The sequence below is a fragment of the Schistocerca piceifrons genome, chromosome 8 (assembly GCF_021461385.2).
Source record: "Schistocerca piceifrons isolate TAMUIC-IGC-003096 chromosome 8, iqSchPice1.1, whole genome shotgun sequence".
Taxonomy (NCBI): Eukaryota; Metazoa; Arthropoda; class Insecta; order Orthoptera; family Acrididae; genus Schistocerca; species Schistocerca piceifrons.
In genome coordinates, this window is record NC_060145.1 from 90,765,776 (window position 1) to 90,788,449 (window position 22,674).

Here is a 22,674-nt window from a genome sequence, read left to right on the forward strand (position 1 = left end):
ACCATGGATTATTCTCTGTATCAATTATCACAAACACATCTTTATTGTTACAAAAATTACTATTGTTGTTCTGCATAAATTCAGACAAGTTCATTGTATATGGAAAATGTCGGTAAATTGTCTGTGAATGCGCTCAGTCCACCAAATTACTTCTTGTGTTAGGTAAAAAAAATTACTTTCAGTAACGTCAGTGTTATGTCTCTCTCTCTCTATTCATTTAGTCGGTTCCGACTCTTCGTGACCCCATGAACCAAATCACGCCACTTTTTCCTGTCTCGCACTTTCTCCCGCAGACCTTCCAGGTTGGAACACATTACTTCTGTGATGCCATCGATCCATCTCGTCCTCTGACGTCCTCTTCTTCTAGTTCCTTCAATCTTCCCCAGCATTAATGTTTTTTCCAGCGAGGCATGCCTTCGCATTGTGTGTCCAAAGTAGGTCAGCTTTTGTTTTAACATTAGACCATCCAGGGATAAATCTGGTTTTATTTGCTCCAATATTGATCTGTTGGTTCTCTTTGCAGTCCATGGAACTCTAAGACGTTTCCTCCAACACCACAATTCGAATGAGTCAATTCTTCGCCGTTCAGCCTTTCTAATGATCCAGGTCTCACATCCATACATCACAACTGGAAAGACCAGAGCCCTCACAATACGGATCTTTGTTGCTAGTGTTATATCTCTGGACCTTATAACCTTGTCAAGGTTTGACATTGCCTGTCTACCGAGCAACAGGCGTGTGCGGATTTCATGGCTGCAGTCGCCATCAGCAGAGATCTGGGAACAGAGATAACTGAATGTGGTCACTACCTCCATGGTTTCTCCTGCTATATCCCACGAATTGGTAGGTGTAGCTGCCATAATTTTCGTTTTCTTCACATTCAGCATAAGACTGGCCTTTTCACTTTCGTCTTTCACCTTCAGTAAGAGTGGTCTCAATTCTTCTTCACTTTCTGCCAACAGGACCGTATCATGCGCGTACCTGAGGTTGTTTACATTTATTCCAGCTATTTTAATTCCTGTTTCTCCTTCATCTAGCCTCGGATTCCTCATAACATGTTCTGCATACAGATTGAATAAGTACGGTGACAGTATGCAGCCTTGCCGGACCCCTTTCTGAATCTTTATCCATTTCGTTGTTCCATACATAGTTCTCACCGTGGCTTCTTGGTCAAGGTATAAACTCCGTATCAGATGAATGAGGTGATCTGGTACACCTATGTTTTTCAGTACGTTCCATAATTTCTTGTGATCGACGCAGTCAAAGACTTTGGCGTAGTCAATAAAGCAGAGGTACACATCTTTCTGGAATTCTCTCGCTTTTTCCATAATCCACCGAATGTTAGCAATTTGATCTCTAGTTCCTCTTCCTTTCCTAAATTCAGCTTGTTCTTCTGGTGGCTCTCGAACTAGATATTGGCAAAGTCTATTTTGTAAGATTTTCAACATAACTTTGCTAGCATGTGAAATAAGTGCGATTGTTCGGTAATCTGAGCATTGTTTAGAACTTCTCTTCTTTGGAATGGGGATGAATTCTGATCTTTTCCAGTCTTCTGGCCACTGTTGCGTGATCCATATTTTTTGACATAATGAGTGCAGCACCTTCACTGCATCCTTTCCAGTGACTTTAAACAATTCTGCTGGTATTTCATCATGTCAACTAGATTTGTTATCAGCCATATTTTCAAGGGCCCACTGGCTTTCGCTCTCCAACATATCTGGCTCTAGTTTTAAATTAACATTAACATCAGCAGTAGCAGGTCATTATGCAGTTCTTTCTTGTATAGGTCTTCTACATATTCTGCTCATCTTTCCTTAACATCCTCTGCTTCGCTCAGATCTTTCCCGTTTTTATCTTTTATCATTCCAAGTTTTGCCTGGAATTTTCCTTTAATTTCTTTAATTTTCTTATAAAGATCTCTTGTCTACCCCATTCCATTACTATCTTCAACTTCCTTGCACTGTTCATTAAGGAATATATTTTTATCTCTTCTAGCTAATTTCTGAAAATCTTTATTTAATTCAAACATAGCTGATCTATCTCCCTTGATTTTTGCTTTCCTTCGTTCTTCTGCAACTTGCAGTGCCTCAACTGATAGACATCTAGCCTTCTTACTGTTCCTTTTCTTGGGAATGTGTTTCTCTGCGGCCTCCTTGACAGTATTAGCTACTTCTGTCGACATCTCTTGCGAGCTTTTGTCCTCCAGCGGTAATACATTAAATCTGTTCTGTACCTCTACAGCGCAGTCGGAGGATATAGAGTTAAGGTCGTATCTGCAAGTTGGGATACTTTTTGCTACATTCTGAAGTTTCAGCCGAAATTTTGCAATCAGGAGCTCATGATCTGATCCGCAGTCAGCCCCAGGTCTTGTTGTAGCTGACTGAACCGCGTTCTTCCACCTCTGATTACAAAGTATGTAATCAATTTGGTTCCGGTGCTGGCCATCTGGCGAAGTCCAGGCATATAGGCGTCGTTTAGGTAGTTGAAACATTGTATTAGTAATTATCAATGAAATTTCTTGGCAGAATTCTAGGAGTCTCTGTCCAGCTTCATTTGTTGTACCAAGGCCATATTTCCCTGTTATACCTTCTACAGCTTGATTTCCCACTTTTGCATTCCAATCTCCAAGTATGAAGACGATATCCTTTTTTGGTGTTGACAGTAGTAATTCTTGTAAATCTCCATAGAACTGGTCAATAATTTCCTTTTCAGCATCGGTTGTTGGTGCATAAACTTGAATTACTCTGATGTTGAGGGGCTGACCTTGGAGTCTGATGGACATCATTCTATCATTTTTATATTTGCATCCCATTACAGCTTTTCTCATTTTATCACTAACTATGAAGGCTAATCCATTACTTCTGTTGCTTTCGTGCCCAGAATAATACACCATATGGCCATCCGAAGCAAATTCTCCCATGCCAGTCCACCTCATTTCACTTATTCCCAATATGTCGATGTTAATTTTCTCCATTTCTCTTTTCACTATGTCTAGTTTTCCCTGATACACGGATCTTACATTCCATGTTCCTATGCAGTGCTTCTCTTTGCACCATCTTACTCTTCGTGAAGCTCCTCTCAACCTGGTTCCCCACGGAGATCCGATGGAGGAACTTGAAACTCCGAAACGTTTTGAGCTGAGCGAAGCCATGGGGTTTTCTTGGGATAGTTCAGTGGTGGTTTCCCGTTGCCTTCCACTGTCCTCCAACTCCTGTCTGCTCACCGACTCAGTTTCCCGCTGGGGTTGGTTACCCAACCTTCCGCTGAGTTGCTCGGCTTAACAGGGGCACCACGTGTAGGTAGGAAGTTGGAGAATTGAGGCGACAGAGGCTATGAGAACTCTCTTGCTGAGTTCTTGTAATCGCGTATCACCCCCATTTTATGCCAGAGTCTCATGAAGTCTGCAGAGACCCCCCCAGGTCATTTCCTGGGCCCCAGTCTAATGTAGTGCAAAATTTCGAAGAAGGCAGCAATTGAAATAAGACAACCCGTCTGTTTTATATTCCTGTTTTGGAAGTTCCGTAATTCCAATTGTATCTAACAAGTGGTTTTGCATAATACATTAAATCTCATAAATTTGTTCTTCCATTTGTTTACTAGTAGGTAATATTTTGCATTTACAGATGAAGCTATAATTAAGATAATTTAGGTTAGCATTTTTATCTTTCAGTATTTTATATAGTATGATGTATATCTTATGTAAAATTCTTTTTTAATTGTATACTCCAGTTTCAGCATAAAATAAGCAAGGTTTTGTGGATAGTTACTCATAAAAATGTTAAACTTTTAATCGTTAATTTAATAAATTAGCACTGCAGTTTTGTTGACTTGACTGTTAAAAAAAAACTTATAAATCGGAGGAGCACAAGGATCAAGAATGGACAGTCGGAGACAGTTTTGAGACAAAACCACTGTGTCGCAGGTCTGTGCAATAATCCAAAAGGGGAAAAGGAAATTGCTAATATCTGTAAACAAAATCAAGATGAAGAATGGAAATCTGTAAAGAGTTACATGGGTGAAAAGGGGCATGAAAAAGTGAAACTATATTATCAGGTTTTTAAACCAACTTGGGCAGTTGGAAAGTATGTTGGCCCAGACAACACACAGATACATTAATTAAAAAATACACAACAGTTATGGACACTGTGGCGTAAGGAAATGTGTGCAAAAACTGAAGGAAAATGTATATTTCAACGATATCTCTAGGAGAGCCAGGAATTGTCTGTTAATCTGTGACTGATGTCAGAAAGTTAAAGTCTCCAATCAAAAGCATCAGGGTGTTACGCAAAATGTGCATAATACATTAAATCGCATAAAATTTGTTCTTCCATTTGTTTACTAGTAGGTCATGCTTGTCCAATATATGTTCACAATATTTTTCATTTGCAAATGAAGCCACAATTAAGACAATTCAGGTTAGCATTGTTATCTTTCAGTATTTTATATAATATGGTGTATATCCTATGTAAAAGTCTTTTTTATTGTATACGCCAGTTTCAACGTAAAATAAGCAAGGTTTTGTGAATAGTTACTCACAAAAGCGTTACACTTTTAATTGTTAATTTAATAAATTTGCACTGTAGTTTTGTTGACTTGCTTGTTAAAAAAACGTATAAATAGGAGGAGCACAAGGCTCAAGAACGGACAGTTGGAGAGTTGTAGACAGTTTTGCAGGCAACCACTGTGTCGCACGTCTGTGCATTAATCTAATTGTTGTAATACAGTATTGTGACTATGTAGTCTGTTATGTGGAATGAGCTCCCACTAAGAAGAAATGGTGCATGTCATAAATAAATCACTATAAAACGACTTGGTACCTGGATTATTTCATGGAGTTCACGTAACTTGATCCAGTTAGCAGATGAAATGGACCGAGGAAACGACTACTTCAGCAGCAGCAGGAGGCAGATTACTCCGAGTTACACCGAACTAAGATACATATAAGAAATTAACTGAACTATATATGTGTCACTGCAGAACTAATTACTAGGTGTAATGTTTTGGAAACTGTTCTAGCTGTAAACACTTGCATTTGTCTCAAAGTAAGTCTTTGAGTGGTGGAGGACAATGTGATCAGTAAGAACCGCCCCCCCCCCCCCCCCCATGATCCCATGATCACACGTTTCTTGACATCTATAGAACACAAGAATAACGACAAATTTTTGAGGTTTTTTTGTTTAAATCAAATAATCTCTTTTCTATGTTGAAAACTGTCGCCCCACAAAATTTCACTGTCTCCCGGCGTAACAGTTTGGTCACACAATTTACTTTCGATTACTCAAAGACTGGACTGAATTTACTTTAAGTAAATGAAAAGTTGATTTTACTTTAAAATAACAACAATAAAATACCTACCAAGCCAGCAGAAGTCACTCGCTAAGCTAAATACAGAATAAATGAAGGAGAGCGCTCTATTTGCGTTCTATCTTTAGTTATTACTTTTGCCAGTGAAATATTACTTTACTTTGAGTAGCGTCTCTCATGTAATACAAGAATGAACAATTACTGAGGCAGGAAATCTATAGTGAAACTCGTCATTAGCAAACATACAAAACTGGCAGTAAATATTTAATCAGTTTTCATATTTCACGACACTACGTGATAGCATGGAAAGGAAAACGGTCCTGCTTGGTAATAATGTCTGAGAACAATGACAACCCAGGTGCCCTACAAGTTTTAACTACTGCAGGTTATTTCAGTTTAACCATACTTTGTGAAAGAAATGCTGCTTGGCAATGCCAACGTGTGTTTAAAATTTTTCTCTTAACAGTCTTACGATGTTGTAGCTGCGCGGACGGGGAAGAATGTAACCGACGACAATACTGAGAAGCCGTTTTTGCTGCTGCTGCTGTTCGATGGGAACCCTGAGTCGTCTCCAGAGCCACAGATAATTATGGGACAGGCGATAGTTGAAAGTGCAGCTTCCTCCGCCTGTCCACTCCTACCGTGAGCTCAATACTCGCGGTTAACGAATCGGGCACGTGTACATTGGCGCGAGCATGGCTGCACAGCGCGTGTACGGGAGCACCCAACAAACACTTCCGCACTCTTTCATGACTCAAGCTGCTCTGCTTCCCCTCTGCACGCAACGCGACAGAGACTCTCCATACGCAAAGATGAACAACGGCACAGCTACTGCCACTTCTTCATTGCTGTCGTTACGTTAAAATACAGCTTCCTTGGCTATTAGCCGCGCGGGATTAGCCGAGCGGTCCAAGGCGCTGCAGTCATGGACTGTGCGGCTGGTCCCGGTGGAGGTTCGAGTCATCCCTCGGACATGGGTGTGTGTGTTTGTCCTTAGGATAATTTAGGTTAAGTAGTGTGTGTGCTTAGGGACTGTCCCATAAGATTGCAAACACATTTGAACATTTTTTTGGCTATTGCCCAGAAATTTTCAATATTTACACTGTAATTACAATCAATTCTGTACAGTACTGCGTGAAGAGTTTGACAGAGTACTGAAAGACCTGAGTCGAAACAAGGCCCCGGGAGTAGACAACATTCCATTAGAACTACTGATGGCCTTGGGAGAGCCAGTCCTGACAAAACTCTACCATCTGGTGAGCAAGATGTATGAGACAGGCGAAATACCCTCAGACTTCAAGAAGAATATAATAATTCCAATCCCAAAGAAAGCAGGTGTTGACAGATGTGAAAATTACCGAACTATCAGTTTAATAAGTCACAGCTGCAAAATACTAACACGAATTCTCTACAGACGAATGGAAAAACTGGTAGAAGCCGACCTCGGGGAAGATCAGTTTGGATTCCGTAGAAATGTTGGAACACGTGAGGCAATACTAATGTTACGACTTATCTTAGAAGAAAGATTAAGAAAAGGCAAACCTACGTTTCTAGCATTTGTAGAGTTAGAGAAAGCTTTTGACAATGTTAACTGGAATACTCTCTTTCAAATTCTGAAGGTGGCAGGTATAAAATACAGGGAGCGAAAGGCTATTTACAATTTGTACAGAAATCAGATGGCAGTTATAAGAGTCGAGGGGCATGAAAGGGAAGCAGTGGTTTGGAAAGGAGTGAGACAGGGTTGTAGCCTCTCCCCGATGATATTCAATCTGTATATTGAGCAAGCAGTAAAGGAAACAAAAGAAAAATTCGGAGTAGGTATTAAAATTCATGGAGAAGAAGTAAAAACTTTGAGGCTCGACGATGACATTGTAATTCTGTCAGAGACAGCAAAGGACTTGGAAGAGCAGTTGAACGGAATGGACAGTGTCTTGAAAGGAGGATATAAGATGAACATCAACAAAAGCAAAACGAGGATAATGGAATGTAGTCTAATTAAGTCGGGTGATGCTGAGGGAATTAGATTAGGAAATGAGTCACTTAAAGTAGTAAATGAGTTTTGCTATTTGGGGAGCAAAATAACTGATGATGGTCGAAGTAGAGAAGATATAAAATGTAGACTGGCAATGGCAAGGAAATCGTTTCTGAAGAAGAGAAATTTGTTAACATCGAGTATAGATTTAAGTGTCAGGAAGTCGTTTCTGAAAGTATTTGTACGGAGTGTAGCCATGTATGGAAGTGAAACATGGACGATAACTAGTTTGGACAAGAAGAGAATAGAAGCTTTCGAAATGTGGTGCTACAGAAGAATGCTGAAGATATGGTGGGTGGATCACGTAACTAATGAGGAGGTATTGAATGGGATTGGGGAGAAGAGAAGTTTGTGGCACAACTTGACTAGAAGAAGGGATCGGTTGGTAGGACATGTTTTGAGGCATCAAGGGATCACAAATTTAGCATTGGAGGGCAGCATGGAGGATAAAAATCGTAGAGGGAGACCAAGAGATGAATACACTAAGCAGATTCAGAAGGATGTAGGTTGCAGTAGGTACTGGGAGATGAAGAAGCTTGCACAGGATAGAGTAGCATGGAGAGCTGCATCAAACCAGTCTCAGGACTGAAGACCACAACGACAACAACAACAACGATTACACATTAAATACACTTTCTGTATTACACCTTATAGCTTCAGAATCAAAAGTACAGTGCAAGTTATCAACGGATATCAAACGGCGAAAATTTTGAATAATGCAGAAGGTATTTTATCTGCATTTTCTGTGTTACACCGTCATTCAGATTTATGTTTTCCGTGATTCTGCTAAATCACTCCAGGTAAATGCCGGGATGCTCCCGTCGCAAGGGCACGGCTAATTCACATAGCTATCTTTTCGTAATCCGGCTCGTACACCGTGTCTAATGACAAAGCAGTCGACAGAACATTATATCTTAACCTTTCATCTTTCCTTCCGATTCTCGCTAAGCTCCTATTTTGTTCACAAAACGACACTGCTGAACTGCACTGGCGATCACAATGGTCCTACGTGATAACCTTCGACCTTCGTTTTGTTGTCTAAGACGGCACTACAGTCACGTCAAGTCTTCCGCAAGCCCTGCTTTCCAGCGCTCGTCTGCCTTTACCGTCCTAGCGTTCACACTGCGCCTGTTTTTAGACAGGAATGGCAGGTGTTTCACCGTGTATAGGATAAGGAGCGAGCGCATCTCGTGGAAGGATGTCGTGATGCGATCTGAATGGCAGGTGTTCAGTGCTGACGTTCACTCCGCTAACAATACGAGGAAAGTGTGTTACCCGTAGCGAGTTGCAACAGCTCTGTTTACTTCACGCCCGCGGGTAACCACCTGTGCATCTGTGCACTGGTCTTCGCTGTCTCCCCGTGTCCAAAACGTGGCGTACTACGCCGCAGGCTCGCGTTTATAAGACGGAGGCGAGGGACCGGAGAAGTGTCACTTGCCAGCGCGACATGGCGAAACTACTGGCTGTCTATCTGCTGCTGCTGGTTGCTGCCCTGCTCTGCGAACAGGCCCTCGGTGAGTGATGTGCGCACCACTCTCGTTCTAGCAGAGCTTTTCCTGTATTGTTTGCAATATGGTTTCCCCTGACACATTGTGGACTTTACAACATGCTGAAAATTTCTTTTGACGCGTTTATTCAATGGGTCTTTTTATTTATTTTATTTATTTATTTATTTATTGTTCCGTGGGACCACATTTAGGAGAAGTCTCCATGGTCATGGAACGAGTCAATACATGAAATTATAACACGATTGTAGAAACAGATAAAATGAAATATAAGAAACATATTCAGGCGACAAGTCGTTAGTTTAAATAAAGAAAATCAAGAATGTAACACTGGAATTTGCTTAATTTTTTAGCTCTTCCAGGAGCTCCTCGACAGAATAGAAGGAGTGAGCCATGAGGAAACTCTTCAGTTTAGACTTAAAAGTGTTTGGGCTACTGCTAAGATTTTTGAGTTCTTGTGGTAGCTTATTGAAAATGGATGCAGCAGAATACTGCACTCCTTTCTGCACAAGAGTCAAGGAAGTGCATTCCACATGCAGATTTGATTTCTGCCTAGTATTAACTGAGTGAAAGCTGCTAACTCTTGGGAATAAGCTAATATTGCTAACAACAAACGACATTAAAGAAAATACATACTGTGAGGGCAATGTCAAAATTCCCAGACTATTGAATAGGGGTCGACAAGAGGTTTTCGAACTTACACCATACATAGCTCGAACAGCCCGTTTTTGAGCCAAAAATACCCTTTTTGAATCAGAAGAATTACCCCAAAAAATAATACCATATGACATAAGCGTATGAAAATATGCGAAGTATACTACTTTTCGTGTTGAAATGTCACTTATTTCAGATACTGTTCTAATGGTAAATAAAGCGGCATTTAGTTTCTGAACAAGATCCTGAACATGGGCTTTCCACAACAGCTTACTATCTATCCGTACGCCTAGGAACTTGAACTGTTCCGTCTCGCTTATAACATGCCCATTCTGTCTGATTAAAATGTCAGTTCTTGTTGAATTGTGGGTTAGAAACTGTAAAAACTGAGTCTTACTGTGATTTAGCATCAGATTATTTTCCACAAGCCACGAACTTATATCATGAACTACATTATTTGATAATGTTTCAATATTACACACAAGATCCTTCACTACCAAGGTGGTGTCATCAGCAAACAGAAATATTTTTGAATCACCTGTAATACTAGAAGGCATATCATTTACATAAATAAGAAACAGCAGTGGCCCCAGCACCGACCCTTGGGGAACGCCCCATTTAACAGTGCCCCATTGGGACTGAACATCATTACCACTCTCAATATTGCGGAGGATTACCTTTTGCTTTCTGTTCTTAAAGTAGGAGGCGAACCAATTGTAAGCTACTCCCCTTACTCCATAATGTTCCAACTTCTGCAGTAATATTTTGTGGTCAACACAGTCAAAAGCCTTCGTTAAATCAAAGAAAACACCTAACGTTCGCAACCTTTTATTTAATCCATCCAAAACCTCACAGAGAAAAGAGACTATAGCATTTTCAGTTGTTAAGCCATTTCTAAAACCAAACTGTACATTTGACAGCAAATCATGTGAATTTAAATGCTGCAGTAACCTTGTATATACAACCCTCTCGATAACTTTAGCAAACACCGATGGCATAGAAATAGGTCTATAATTGTCAACATTATCCCTGTCTCCCTTTTTATAAAGTGGCTTCACTACCGAGTACTTTAATCGGTCAGGAAACCGACCACTCCTAAAGGAAAAGTTACAGATATGGCTAAGTACTGAGCTAACATACGTGGAACAATACTTCAGTATTCTGCTAGATACCCCGTCATATCCATGAGAGTTCTTGGTCTTTAGTGATTTAATTATTAACTCAATCTCCCTCTTGTCAGTATCATGGAGGAGCATTTCAGGTAACAGTCTCGGAACACTTTTCTCTAAGAGCGCTATATGATTCCCTGTTGGGACTAGGTTTCTATTTAGTTCACCTGCTATATTCAGAAAGTGATTATTAAATACTGTACATATATGTGACTTATCAGTAACACGGACATCCCCACTACGCACTGATTCTATATTCTCGACCTGTCTCTGCAGACCAGCCACTTCCTTTACGACTGACCATACGGTTTTAATTTTATCCTGAGACTTAGCTATTCTATCTGCATACCACATACTTTTTGCCTTCCTAATAACTTTTTTAAGCACCTTACAATACTGTTTGTAATGGGCTGCTGCATTTAGATTTTGACTGTTTCTAACGTTTTGATATAATTGCCACTTTGTTCTACAAGATATTCTTATCCCTTTAGTCAGCCACCCAGGCTGCCTGTTTGTGCTAGTACCCTGTTTTGAACGTTCTAACGGAAAGCAACTTTCAAAGAGCACGAGAAAAGTCTTGAGGAAAGCATTATATTTATCGTCTACTGTATCAGCACTATAAACATCTTGCCACTCTTGTTCCTTGATAAGGTTTACAAAAGTCTGTACAGCAACTGGATCAGCTTTCCTAAAAAGTTGGTAACTATATTTAACATGTGTAGCAGCACAAAAATCTTTTAGACTTAAAATTTGTGCATCATGATCTGAAAGGCCATTCACCTTATTGCTAACAGAATGCCCTTCTAATAATGACGAATGAACAAAAATATTGTCTATGGTTGTTCTACTGTTCCCTTGCACTCTCGTTGGAAAGAATACGGTTTGCATAAGATTATATGAATTAAGGAGGTCCACCAGCATCCTTTTCCTTGCACAATCACTTATACAATTAATATTGAAGTCACCACATATAACTAACTTTTTGTATTTCCTATAAAGTGAACCAAGAACCTCCTCTAGCTTTAGCAAAAATGTTGTGAAATCGGAGTCTGGGGATCTATAAATAACAACAGTAAGAAGTTTAGCTCCACTAAATTTAACCACACCTGCACAACATTCAAACACCTTTTCAGTGCAGTACTTTGAAACATCAACTGACTCAAATGGGATACCGTTTTTCACATACATGGCTACTCCCCCACACCGCAAAGAGCTCCTAGAAAAGCTGCCAGCCAACCTGTATCCTGGTAAAGGAAGCCTCTGAATTATCTCCTTATTTAAGAAGTGTTCAGATATACCAATAATTTCAGAGTCAACATCAATAAGCAGTTCACTAACTTTATCTCTAATACCTTGTATATTTTGATGAAATATACTAATTCCCTCATTAATCGAATACCCAAGCTTTGTAGAAAGTGGTTTCTTTGTTAGAGAGACTTCCCTTAAGCAGGAATACCTATCAGCTGACTTCAATCTAAAAAAGGTACAGCTCTAACACCCACAACTACCGGAATTTTCCCATGAGTGATCCCACCACCCACACCTATGCTGTCACCTATAAGTTTTGCCAACCTCCCCTTCCCATACCTGTTGAGGTGCAGGCCATGTCTAGTGAAACCCGTCCTACTGATAGACTCCACCGACACCACTGAAATGTGACTCATGCCCTCTGTCATCAGCGCACCCCCAAGTCTCATGTTATTACGCCTGACGGCTGTATTAAGATGAGGCCGATCGTGACGCTGAAACAGTTCCACAAAATGCACATTCGTGTTGCCAGTCTGAGTGGCTATCTTTTCCAGGTCACCATCTATGTCATACTCCCCATCCCTATCAATACTATTACCAGCCCCACCCACAATCACTACCTGATCCTCTTTAGTAAAATCCCTACATAACCCCCCTATGTTAAAAGTCATCTGAGCCAATCCTGCATTAGGCTTCACAATGCTGGTGACCTGGTACTCACTCCCCAAAACTTCCTGCAACTGCTGGCCTACACCTCTACCATGAGAACTACCTAACAGCAGAACCTTCTTCTTTCTCTTAGACTTTGCAACTGTCCTAGCCACCGTAACTGCTGAGGTCTGCTGCATACTTCCTACATCTACAGCTACTAGAGATTCCTCTCCACTAGACTCTGACAGTTGGTCAAATCTATTACAAACACCAATAGTAAAACTATCTGAAAATCTCCTTCTCCTAGCAGATCTCTTTAGCGTTAGTCATTCAGCCAGAGAAGTGGAGTAAGCCTGGAATGTTATTCAGTAATATATATATATATAGGGTGAGTCACCTAACGGTACCGCTGGATATATTTCGTAAACCACATCAAATACTGACGAACCGATACCACAGACCGAACGTGAGGAGAGGGGCTAGCGTAATTGGTTAATACAAACCATACAAAAATGCACGGAAGTATGTTTTTTAACACAAACCTACGTTTTTTTAAATGGAACCACGTTAGTTTTGTTAGCACATCTGAACATATAAACAAATACGTAATCAGTGCCGTTTGTTGCATTGTAAAATGTTAATTACATCCGGAGATATTGTAACCTAAAGTTGACGCTTGTGTACCGCTCCTCCGCTGTTCGATCGTGTGTATCGGAGAGCACCGAATTACGTAGGGATCCAAAGGGAACGGTGATGGACCTTAGGTACAGAAGAGACTGGAACAGCACATTACGTCCACATGCTAACACCTTTTTATTGGTCTTTTCACTGACGCACATGTACATTACCATGAGGGGTGAGGTACACGTACACGCGTGGTTTCCGTTTTCAACTACGGAGTGGAATAGAGTGTGTCCCGACATGTCAGGCCAGTCGATGTTCAATGTGGTGGCCATCATCTGCTGCACACAATTGCAATCTCTGGCGTAATGAATACCGTACACGCCGCAGTACATCTGGTGTAATGTCGCCACAGGCTGCCACAATACGTTGTTTCATATCCTCTGGGGTTGTAGGCACATCACGGTACACAGTCTCCTTTAACGTACCGCACAGAAAGAAGTCCAGAGGTGTAAGATCAGGAGAACGGGCTGGCCAATTTATGCGTCCTCCACGTCCTATGAAACGCCCGTCGAACATCCTGTCAAGAGTCAGCCTTGCGGAATGTGCAGGTGCACCATCATGCTGATACCACATACGTCGACGCGTTTCCAGTGGGACATTTTCGAGCAACGTTGGCAGATCATTCTGTAGAAACGCGGTGTACGTTGCAGTGCTCTCCAATACACACGATCGAACAACGGAAGAGTGGTACTCAAGCGTCAACTTTAGGTTACAATATCTACGGATGTAATTAACATTTTACAATGCAACAAACGGCACTGATTACGTATTTGTTTATATGTTCAGATGTGTCCTTTGGACTGACATTCTGTCGCACTGACCACTCAGCTACCAGGGGCGGACACTATGGAGATAAAGTAGCTAGGAGTTATATATATATACAAACCATACAAAAATGCACGGAAGTATGTTTTATAACACAAACCTACGTTTTTTTTTAAATGGAGCCACGTTAGTTTTGTTAGCACATCTGAACATATAAACAAATACGTAATCAGTGCCGTTTGTTGCATTGTAAAATGTTAATTACATCCGGAGATATTGTAACCTAAAGTTGACGCTTGAAACCTCCGACGTTCAGTTGCTTGTTGTAACAAACACGGGCCACGGTCGGCGAGCAGCATCTGCAGGGACATGTTTACGATGACGACCGTGTTTACATGTGTGGCTGTAGTGTACTGTTGTGGTTTGGCCTAGCTGTCGTAGTGTCCGCATGTAGCGCTTGCTGCTATTGTTATTCTGCACTCGTCTCCGCACGCACACCAACTGTAGTACACCGTGTTACCAGACGTCTGTGATAGTGTAGCGTTGTAGGAACTGTGACCATGGTGTATTCGAACTCTGAAAAGGCGGAGATGATACTCATCTATGGCGAGTGTCGACGAAATGCAGCTGAAGCCTGCAGGGTGTATGCAGAACGGTACCCGGACAGAGAGCATCCGACGTGCCGCACATTGCAAAACATCTACCGCCAACTGTATGCAAGTATGGTAGTAGCACGCAACGGGTCCGTAACAGGCCCGTCACAGGAGAAGCGGGTGCAGTTGGTGTGTTAGCTGCTGTTGCCATGAACCCACACATGAGTACACGGGACATTGCGAGAGCCGGTGGACTGAGTCAAAGTAGTGACATGCACATACTGCATCGTCACCGCTTTCACCCGTTTCATGTGTCGCTACATCAGCAATTACATGGTGATAACTTTAATCATCGAGTGCAATTCTGTCAATGGGGTTAACAGAGAATGCGTTGCATTTCTACCTGTTTACCGATGAAGCGGGTTTCACCAACCACGGGGCAGTGAATCTACGGTCGACGTATGTGGTATCAGCATGATGGTGCACCTGCACATTCCACAATTAACACTAGGCTGACCCTTGACAGGATGTTCGACGGGCGTTTCATAGGACGTGGAGGACGCATAAATTAGCCAGCCCGTTCTCCTGATCTTACACCTATGGAATTCTTTCTGTGGGGTACGGTAAAGGAGAATGTGTACCGTGATGTGCCTACAACCCCAGAGGATATGAAACAACGTATTGTGGCAGCCTGCGGCGACATTACACCAGATGTACTGCGGCGTGTACGACATTCATTACGCCAGAGATTGCAATTGTGTGCAGCAAATGATGGCCACCACATTGAACATCTATTGGCCTGACATGTCGGGACACACTCTATTCCACTCCGTAATTGAAAACCACGGAAACCACGTGTGTACGTGTACCTCACCCCTCATGGTAATGTACATGTGCGTCAGTGAAAAAGACCAATAAAAAGGTGTTAGCATGTGGACGTAATGTGCTGTTCCAGTCTCTTCTGTACCTAAGGTCCATCCTTTGGATCCCTATGTAATTCGGTGCTCTCCGATACACACGATCGAACAGCGGATGAGTGGTACTCAAGCGTCAACGTTAGGTTACAATATCTCCGGATGTAATCAACATTTTACAATGCAACAAACGGCACTGATTACGTACTTGTTTATATATTCAGATGTGCTAACAAAACTAACGGGGTTCCATTTAAAAAAACGTAGGTTTGTGTTAAAAAACAAATTTCCGTGCATTTTTTTTATGGTTTATATTAACCTATTACACTAGCCCCTCTCCTCATGTTCGGTCTGTGGAATCGATTCGTCAGTATTTGATGTGGTTTACGAAATATATCCAGTGGTAATGTTAGGTGACTCACTCTGTATATATATATATATATATATATATATATATATATATATATATATATATATATATATATATAGCTTGAAGGGGTAAAACCAGATGGCGCTATGGTTGGCTCGCTAGATGGCGTTGCCATAGGTCAAACGGATATCAACTGCGTTTTTTTAAATGGGAACCCACATTTTTATTACATATTCGTATAGTACGTAAAGAAATGTGAATGTTTTAGTAGGACCACTTTTTTCGCTTTGTGATAGATGGCGCTGTAATAGTCACAAACGTGGAAGTTCGTGGTATCACGTAACATTCCGCCAGTGCGGACGGTATTTGCTTCGTGATACATTACCCGTGTTATGACGATGCCCAGGTAGGTCTTTTAGCTGCTCACGCGGCTAATCCGCACATCAGTAGCAGACAAATTGCGCGAGAGTTGGGAATCTCAAAAACGTCGGTGTTGAGAATGCTACATCAATATCGATTGCACCTGTACCATATTTCTATGCACCAGGAATTGCACGGCGACAGCTCTGAACGTCTTGTACAGTTCTGCCACTGGGAACAAGAGAAATTACGGAACGATGACAGATTTTTTGCTGGCGTTCTACTTAGCGACGAAGCGTCATTCAGCAACAGCAGTAACGTAAACCGGCATAATATGCACTATTGGGCAACGGAAAATACACGATGGCTGCAACAAGTGGAACATCAGCGACCTTGGCGGGTTAATGTATGGTGCGGCTTTATGGGAGATAGGATAACTGGCCCCCATTTTATCGATGGCAATCTAAATGGTGCAATGTATGCTGATTTCCTACGTAATGTTCTACCGATGTTACTACAAGATGTTTCACTGCATGACTGAATGGCGATGTACTTCCAACATGATGGATGTCCTCGCGTGCGGATGAAGCGGTATTGAATAGCATATTTCATGACAGGTGGATTGGTCGTCGAAGCACGTTCACCGGATCTGACGTCCCCGGATTTGTTTCTGTGGGGAAAGTTGAAGGATATTTGCTATCGTGATCCACCGACAACGCCTGATAACATGCGCCAGCGCATTGTCAATGCATGTGCGAACATTACGGAAGGCGAACTACTCGCTGTTGAGAGGAATGTCGTTACACGTATTGCCAAATGCATTGAGGTTGACGGACATCATTTTGAGCATTTATTGCATTAATGTGTTGTATTTACAGGTAATCACGCTGTAACAGCATGCGTTCTCAGAAATGATAAGTTCACAAAGGTACATGTATCACATTGGAACAACCGAAATAAAATGTTCAAACGTAGCTACGTTCTGTATTTTAATTTAAAAAACCTACCTGTTACCAACTGTTCGTCTAAAATTGTGAGCCATATGTTTGTGTCTATTACAGCGCCATCTATCACAAAGCGAAAAAAGTGGTCCAACTAAAAGATTCATATTTCTTTACGTGCTACACGAATACGTAATAAAAATGGGGGTTCCTATTTTAAAAAAAACGCAGTTGATATTCGTTTGACCTATGGCAGCGCCATCTAGCGGGCCACCCATAGCGCCATCTGGTTTCCCCCTTCAGGCTAGACAAGTTTCGTTCTTTGTATGTGTATGTGTGTGTGTGTGTGTGTGGCGATTTTTCTGAATGGGAGCAGACTGTAAAACTCAATTGCTGAGAGAATACGGAGCAAAAAAGATCATAATACGAGGTGTGATCAAAAAGTAACGGAAAATATTTTTTTCCTTAAATTATCTTTATTTAATCATCAACACAAACTTTGTCCTTTTCAGAGTAGTCCTCCTCAGATAAAATACACTTCTACTAGTGGTTGGAAGCACTTACGCAATTCACTTTTCATTACGGTGTTCATCTCCTTCACCGGCAAAACGGCGTCATTTTATCGTTCTCTTCAGGGCTGGGAATACATGGAAGTCACAGGGGACCATGTCTGCCGAATACGGTGGCTGATTCAACATAACGCCTTTGTTTTCTGGCAATTGGAAATGAGCGTACGGCATTGTGGGCCGGGAGTCCACCATTCGGGGAAGTTCGGCCGCCGTCGGCAAGTACTTATTACATTCGGCGCCACATTGTGCGAATAGCACGTCGTAGATGGGGATGAAATGATGATGAGGACAACACAACACACTGTCCCTGAGCGGAGAAAATCTCCTGCCCCAGCCGGGAATCGAGCCCGAGCCCCTTGTCGTGGCATTCCGCCGCGCTGGCCACTCACTACCGGGGGCAGACTGTTTTTTGCCAAAAAATCACAAACAAGCTTAGAGGTGTGAGCGGGAGCATCACCGTGATGCAGTTCCCGCGTGTGGTTTCTTCACGCAAACGGCTGATAACTACTAGTAAGTATTCCTTATTGAGCGCACGACCACAAAGTGGGAAGTCACGACGTACTACCCCATTGTAACTGAGATGAGAACCACCTTCGCATGCACTCGAACTTGTCGAATTTTTTTCGGTCTTGACTCTTCAGGCAGTTTTCATTGGGACGAATGGGTCTTCGTTTGGACGTCATACCCATATACCAATGCTTCGTGGTCTGTTACAACCTTCCTTAGATGTTCTGGATCGTTGTCGACTGCACACAGCAATTCCTGAGAGATGTTTACGTAACGTCGTTTTTGGTTGAAATTCGACAATTTCATAACAAACTTTGCTGCTACACGTTTCATGCCCAAAACATCCGAAAAGAACGCTTTTCATGTGTCAGAGGATACGCCGACTTCATCAGCATCCTCTTTGATGGTGATTCGGTGATATTCCAGAACCATTTTCTTTGCGTCTTCGACATTATCGTCAGTAAGTGATGTGATTAGACGTCCAGGGCGGTCGTCCATTTCAACGTCTTCCCTACGCTCTTTGAAATGTTTATACCACTCGTAAACTCTCGTCTTACTTGTAGTAGATTCTCCAAAAGCCACAGTAAACATACTGAATGCGGTGTTGCACTTTATTTCATTTTGAACCAAAATTTAATGCAAATTCTTTTATCCATTCATCTTCGTAAGTAAAAATACGCCGAGCACTCGAAAACACGTATAACGTTCTCGATATTCAGCAATAAACTAAGTGTTCAAAACAGCTGATAATGTGAACATCCATCAGAAACACGTGTACCAGCAGGATAAAGAATTTGAAAAACGCGCTATAAAGACCGCGAAATTAAAAAATTACCGTTACCTTTTTGGCCTGAATTGCGTTCCAAGTGAGGTACACCAACTTAAAAGTGGAGAAAAAAACTTTGATAGTGATTCCTATATCAGCACCACGCAGGTGGATCCCTAGCATGGGATATGCAAGACAACAATGTGAAACATTCTCCACTACCACTGCCACTGACCGTATCTGTTACAACGCCTGGAGGCCTCAGTATCTACGCATTTGGGTCCGCGGCGACGGTTTTGTCGCTAGCTCGTCGCACAGGCCACCAGGTGCTGGGATTTCTCTCATCCATCCCGCTAAGAGATGAGGCTATGTCCACCTTCACAAGATCCACCTGTGGGTTGCTGAGAATCTCCATGGCAGAGTGGGAGTGAACTATCAGCACCGCTTCAGTCTCAACGTGTGGGCGGGCGTTACTAGTGACCATCTCGTGGGACCAACCAGCCTTCCACAGTGGCTCACAGGTGAGGCATATCTGCACTTCCTGTGGGTGACTGTGTGTCTTCTGTTGGATGACGTGCCTTTGGCGGTACGAGGAGTAATGTGACTGCTACACGATGGTGCTAGAACTCACTGCCATCTTGAGCTTAAACAATTTACCCACGGATCATTTCCACATGCCCTGTGTGTTCTCATGAGTGCTTTCGGTCACTTACAACTACACTGTCAAACATCTTTTGTCTCCAACTTCACGTTGGTGTAACTCTGTTGGAATGCGTTTCCGGCCATTTCTGCACATGACCAATTTTCCTTCTTACCTTGTCAGTGATAGTTACATGAAGTTCGTCTCAAATCTGACACGTAACTAACTTTGAATCTCCTGTCCTACCATACAGTGCACGTATCCGGGGTAACGTAACTCGTTGACCTGCTGCAGTTAACAGTAAACAAATGAAAGCACAAAGAAATGTACTCATTAGGTCAAACATCTTCAATTAAAAAGTTGTAGGAGTGCAATGTTCACCAAGTAGAAGAAGCTAGAAATGTTAACCTTCTAAGGAGAGTGTAATTTAAGAGAACAGTAACTACAATAATGATTCGTTAACTTACTTTCTGCTAATTTACATTCTCCGTAGAGGAGTAGCATCTGTACCTTCTTCTCGTTGGCTTAAATTGTAGCCACGGGAACCTTCTACTGAGGACAGTGCATTTTCCTTCTTTTTTGCTGTCATCTCCAGCAAGTGGACGATTTATCTCTTCCCTTCTACCGGCACTGTGCGTTAATACAGGACGGTGTAGTGTTGCGTTTTTAATAACGTCTTGTTTACGTGAATTTTACGGTGTATTGTGCTTTCTAACAAGTCTTGAGGAGAGGAAGCGGTTTGCCTAATGGAAAAAATGGTGAGCTATTTTTAAAACACGAACTGCTGTTAACATCTTCGGAACGAATGAAGTTACAAGAAGGGTAGTCATCTTGGTTAATGTCCCCGTGATAGCTGACCAACATTTGCTTTATAAATTTTTCGTTTTGCTGCTGAACAAAAATATTTAGGGTGGACAAGATAAAGAGGACACCCTCTGTTACGCTAGAATGATTCTTGAAATTTCCCCACCGTATTAAGTATTCCAAGAAGTTTCTGGATTGCAGCAGGATAACGTCGCCGTCTTGTCACGATATTTCGGCTGACAACCATGCAGCCATTTTCAGGAGTGTGTTTTGCACTGGAGATTGCTAGCTCACATCGCTAACTTTATAACAAAACTTGGGACTGAAACGCATGCGCAAACCGCAGCCGCTACGTGAGTGACTTCTGTCGAGTTCCGCGCCCCGGTCGAATATTCCTCCACCTGTGGCGTGCTTGTTGTGTCCACTGGAGACAGCCTTGCAAAGGACCTCAAACACCTACAATCTGTTCAGAGATAATGGATATTTTCCACATCAGATCAGCACAGCTTTAAAGAAGAATAAACAAGACAACCCATAAGATCAAGAGGAAAATGAGCGATTCAAGTCCAGGGCGATCCTCACGCGTGTCAGCAATATTTCGTCGAAATTAGGCAGAACCTTAAAGATACATTATGTCAAACTAACCTTCCGTCCGCCATCAAAGACACACTCTTCTCTATTCTGCAAGGGATGAGCTAGGTTTGCGGAAGGCTCCAATGCACAGAATATCTTGGCAGTATAAGCAAACCCTACATTGGTCAGACGAAGAGCACAGTACGTGAAAGACCGTCGAAGATGATCGCCACAATCGCCTTTCGCAAGCCAAGTCAGGCATAGGCGAGCGTTGTACTTCAACAGGACATTCCATGGATTACTCTACCGTGGAGATCTTGACCTCGACCAGATCCTTCTGGGATTCAATTATTGAGAAAACGGTGGAAGTAAGTCTTGCAGAAGGTCTTATTAATCGTGATGGTGGCTTTCAACTGCATAAGGAATCGGATCCCGTGATTTATTTAATTTCTTGAGAAATAAAACATTTTACACTACTGGCCATTAAAATTGCTACACCAAGACGAAATGCAGATGATAAACGGGTATTCAATGGACAAATATATTATACTGGAACTGACATGTGATTACATTTTCACGCAATTTGGGTGCATAGATCTTGAGAAATCAGTACCCAGAACAACCACCTCTGGCCGTAACAGCCGGCCGGAGTGGCCGTGCGGTTCTAAGGCGCTACAGTCTGGAGCCGAGCGACCGCTACGGTCGCAGGTTCGAACTCTGCCTCGCGCATGGATGTGTGTGATGTCCTTAGTTTAGTTAGGTTTAATTAGTTCTGTTCTAGGCGACTGATGACCTCAGAAGTGACGTCGCATAGTGCTCAGAGCCATTTGAACCATTTTGGCCGTAATAACGGCCTTGATACGCCTGGGCATTGAGTCAAACAGAGCTTCGATGGCGTGTACAGGTACAGCTGCCCATGCAGCTTCAACACGATACCACAGTTCATCAAGAGTAGTGACTGGCGTATTGTGACGAGCCAGTTGCTAGGCCACCATTGACCAGACGTTTTCAGTTGGTGAGAGATCTGGAGAATGTGCTGGCCAGGGCAGCAGTCGAACATTTTCTGTATCCAGAGAGGCCCGTACAGGACCTGCATCATGCGGTCGTGCATTATCCTGCTGAAATGTAGGGTTTCGCAGAGATCGAATGAAAGGTAGAGCCACGGGTCGTAACACATCTGAAATGTAACATCCTCTGTTCAAAGTGCCGTCAATGCGATAAAGAGGTGACCGGGAGGTGTAACCAATGGCACCCCATACCATCACGCCTGGTGATACGCCAGTATGACGATTGCGAATACACACTTCCAATGTGCGTTCACCGCCATGTCGCCAAACACGGATGCGATCATCATGATGCTGATAACAGAACCTGGATTCATCCGAAAAAATGACGTTTTGCCATTCGTGCACCCAGGTTCGTCGTTGAGTACACCATCTCAGGCGCTCCTGTTATGCAGCGTAAAGGGTAACCGCATCCGTGGTCTCCGAGCTGATAGTCCATGCTGCTACAAACGTCGTCGAACTGTTCGTGCAGATGGTTGTTGTCTTGCAAACGTCCCCATCTGTTGACTCAGGGATCGAGACGTGGCTGCACGATCCGTTACAGCCATGCGGATAAGCTGC

The 22,674-nt window shown here is 42.4% G+C and overlaps 1 protein-coding gene across 1 annotated transcript in view; it reads left to right on the forward strand.

The window, feature by feature from the left end:
• Positions 1-3,149: 3,149 nt before the first annotated feature.
• The window catches only part of LOC124712092, a 30,903-nt gene continuing 11,378 nt past the window's right edge, over positions 3,150-22,674 (forward strand). Inside the window, exons 1-2 of the mRNA XM_047242389.1 lie at positions 3,150-3,243; positions 8,618-8,850. Of these exons, the coding sequence (XP_047098345.1) occupies positions 3,150-3,243; positions 8,618-8,850 (327 nt within the window). The remainder of the gene's footprint in view (positions 3,244-8,617; positions 8,851-22,674) is intronic.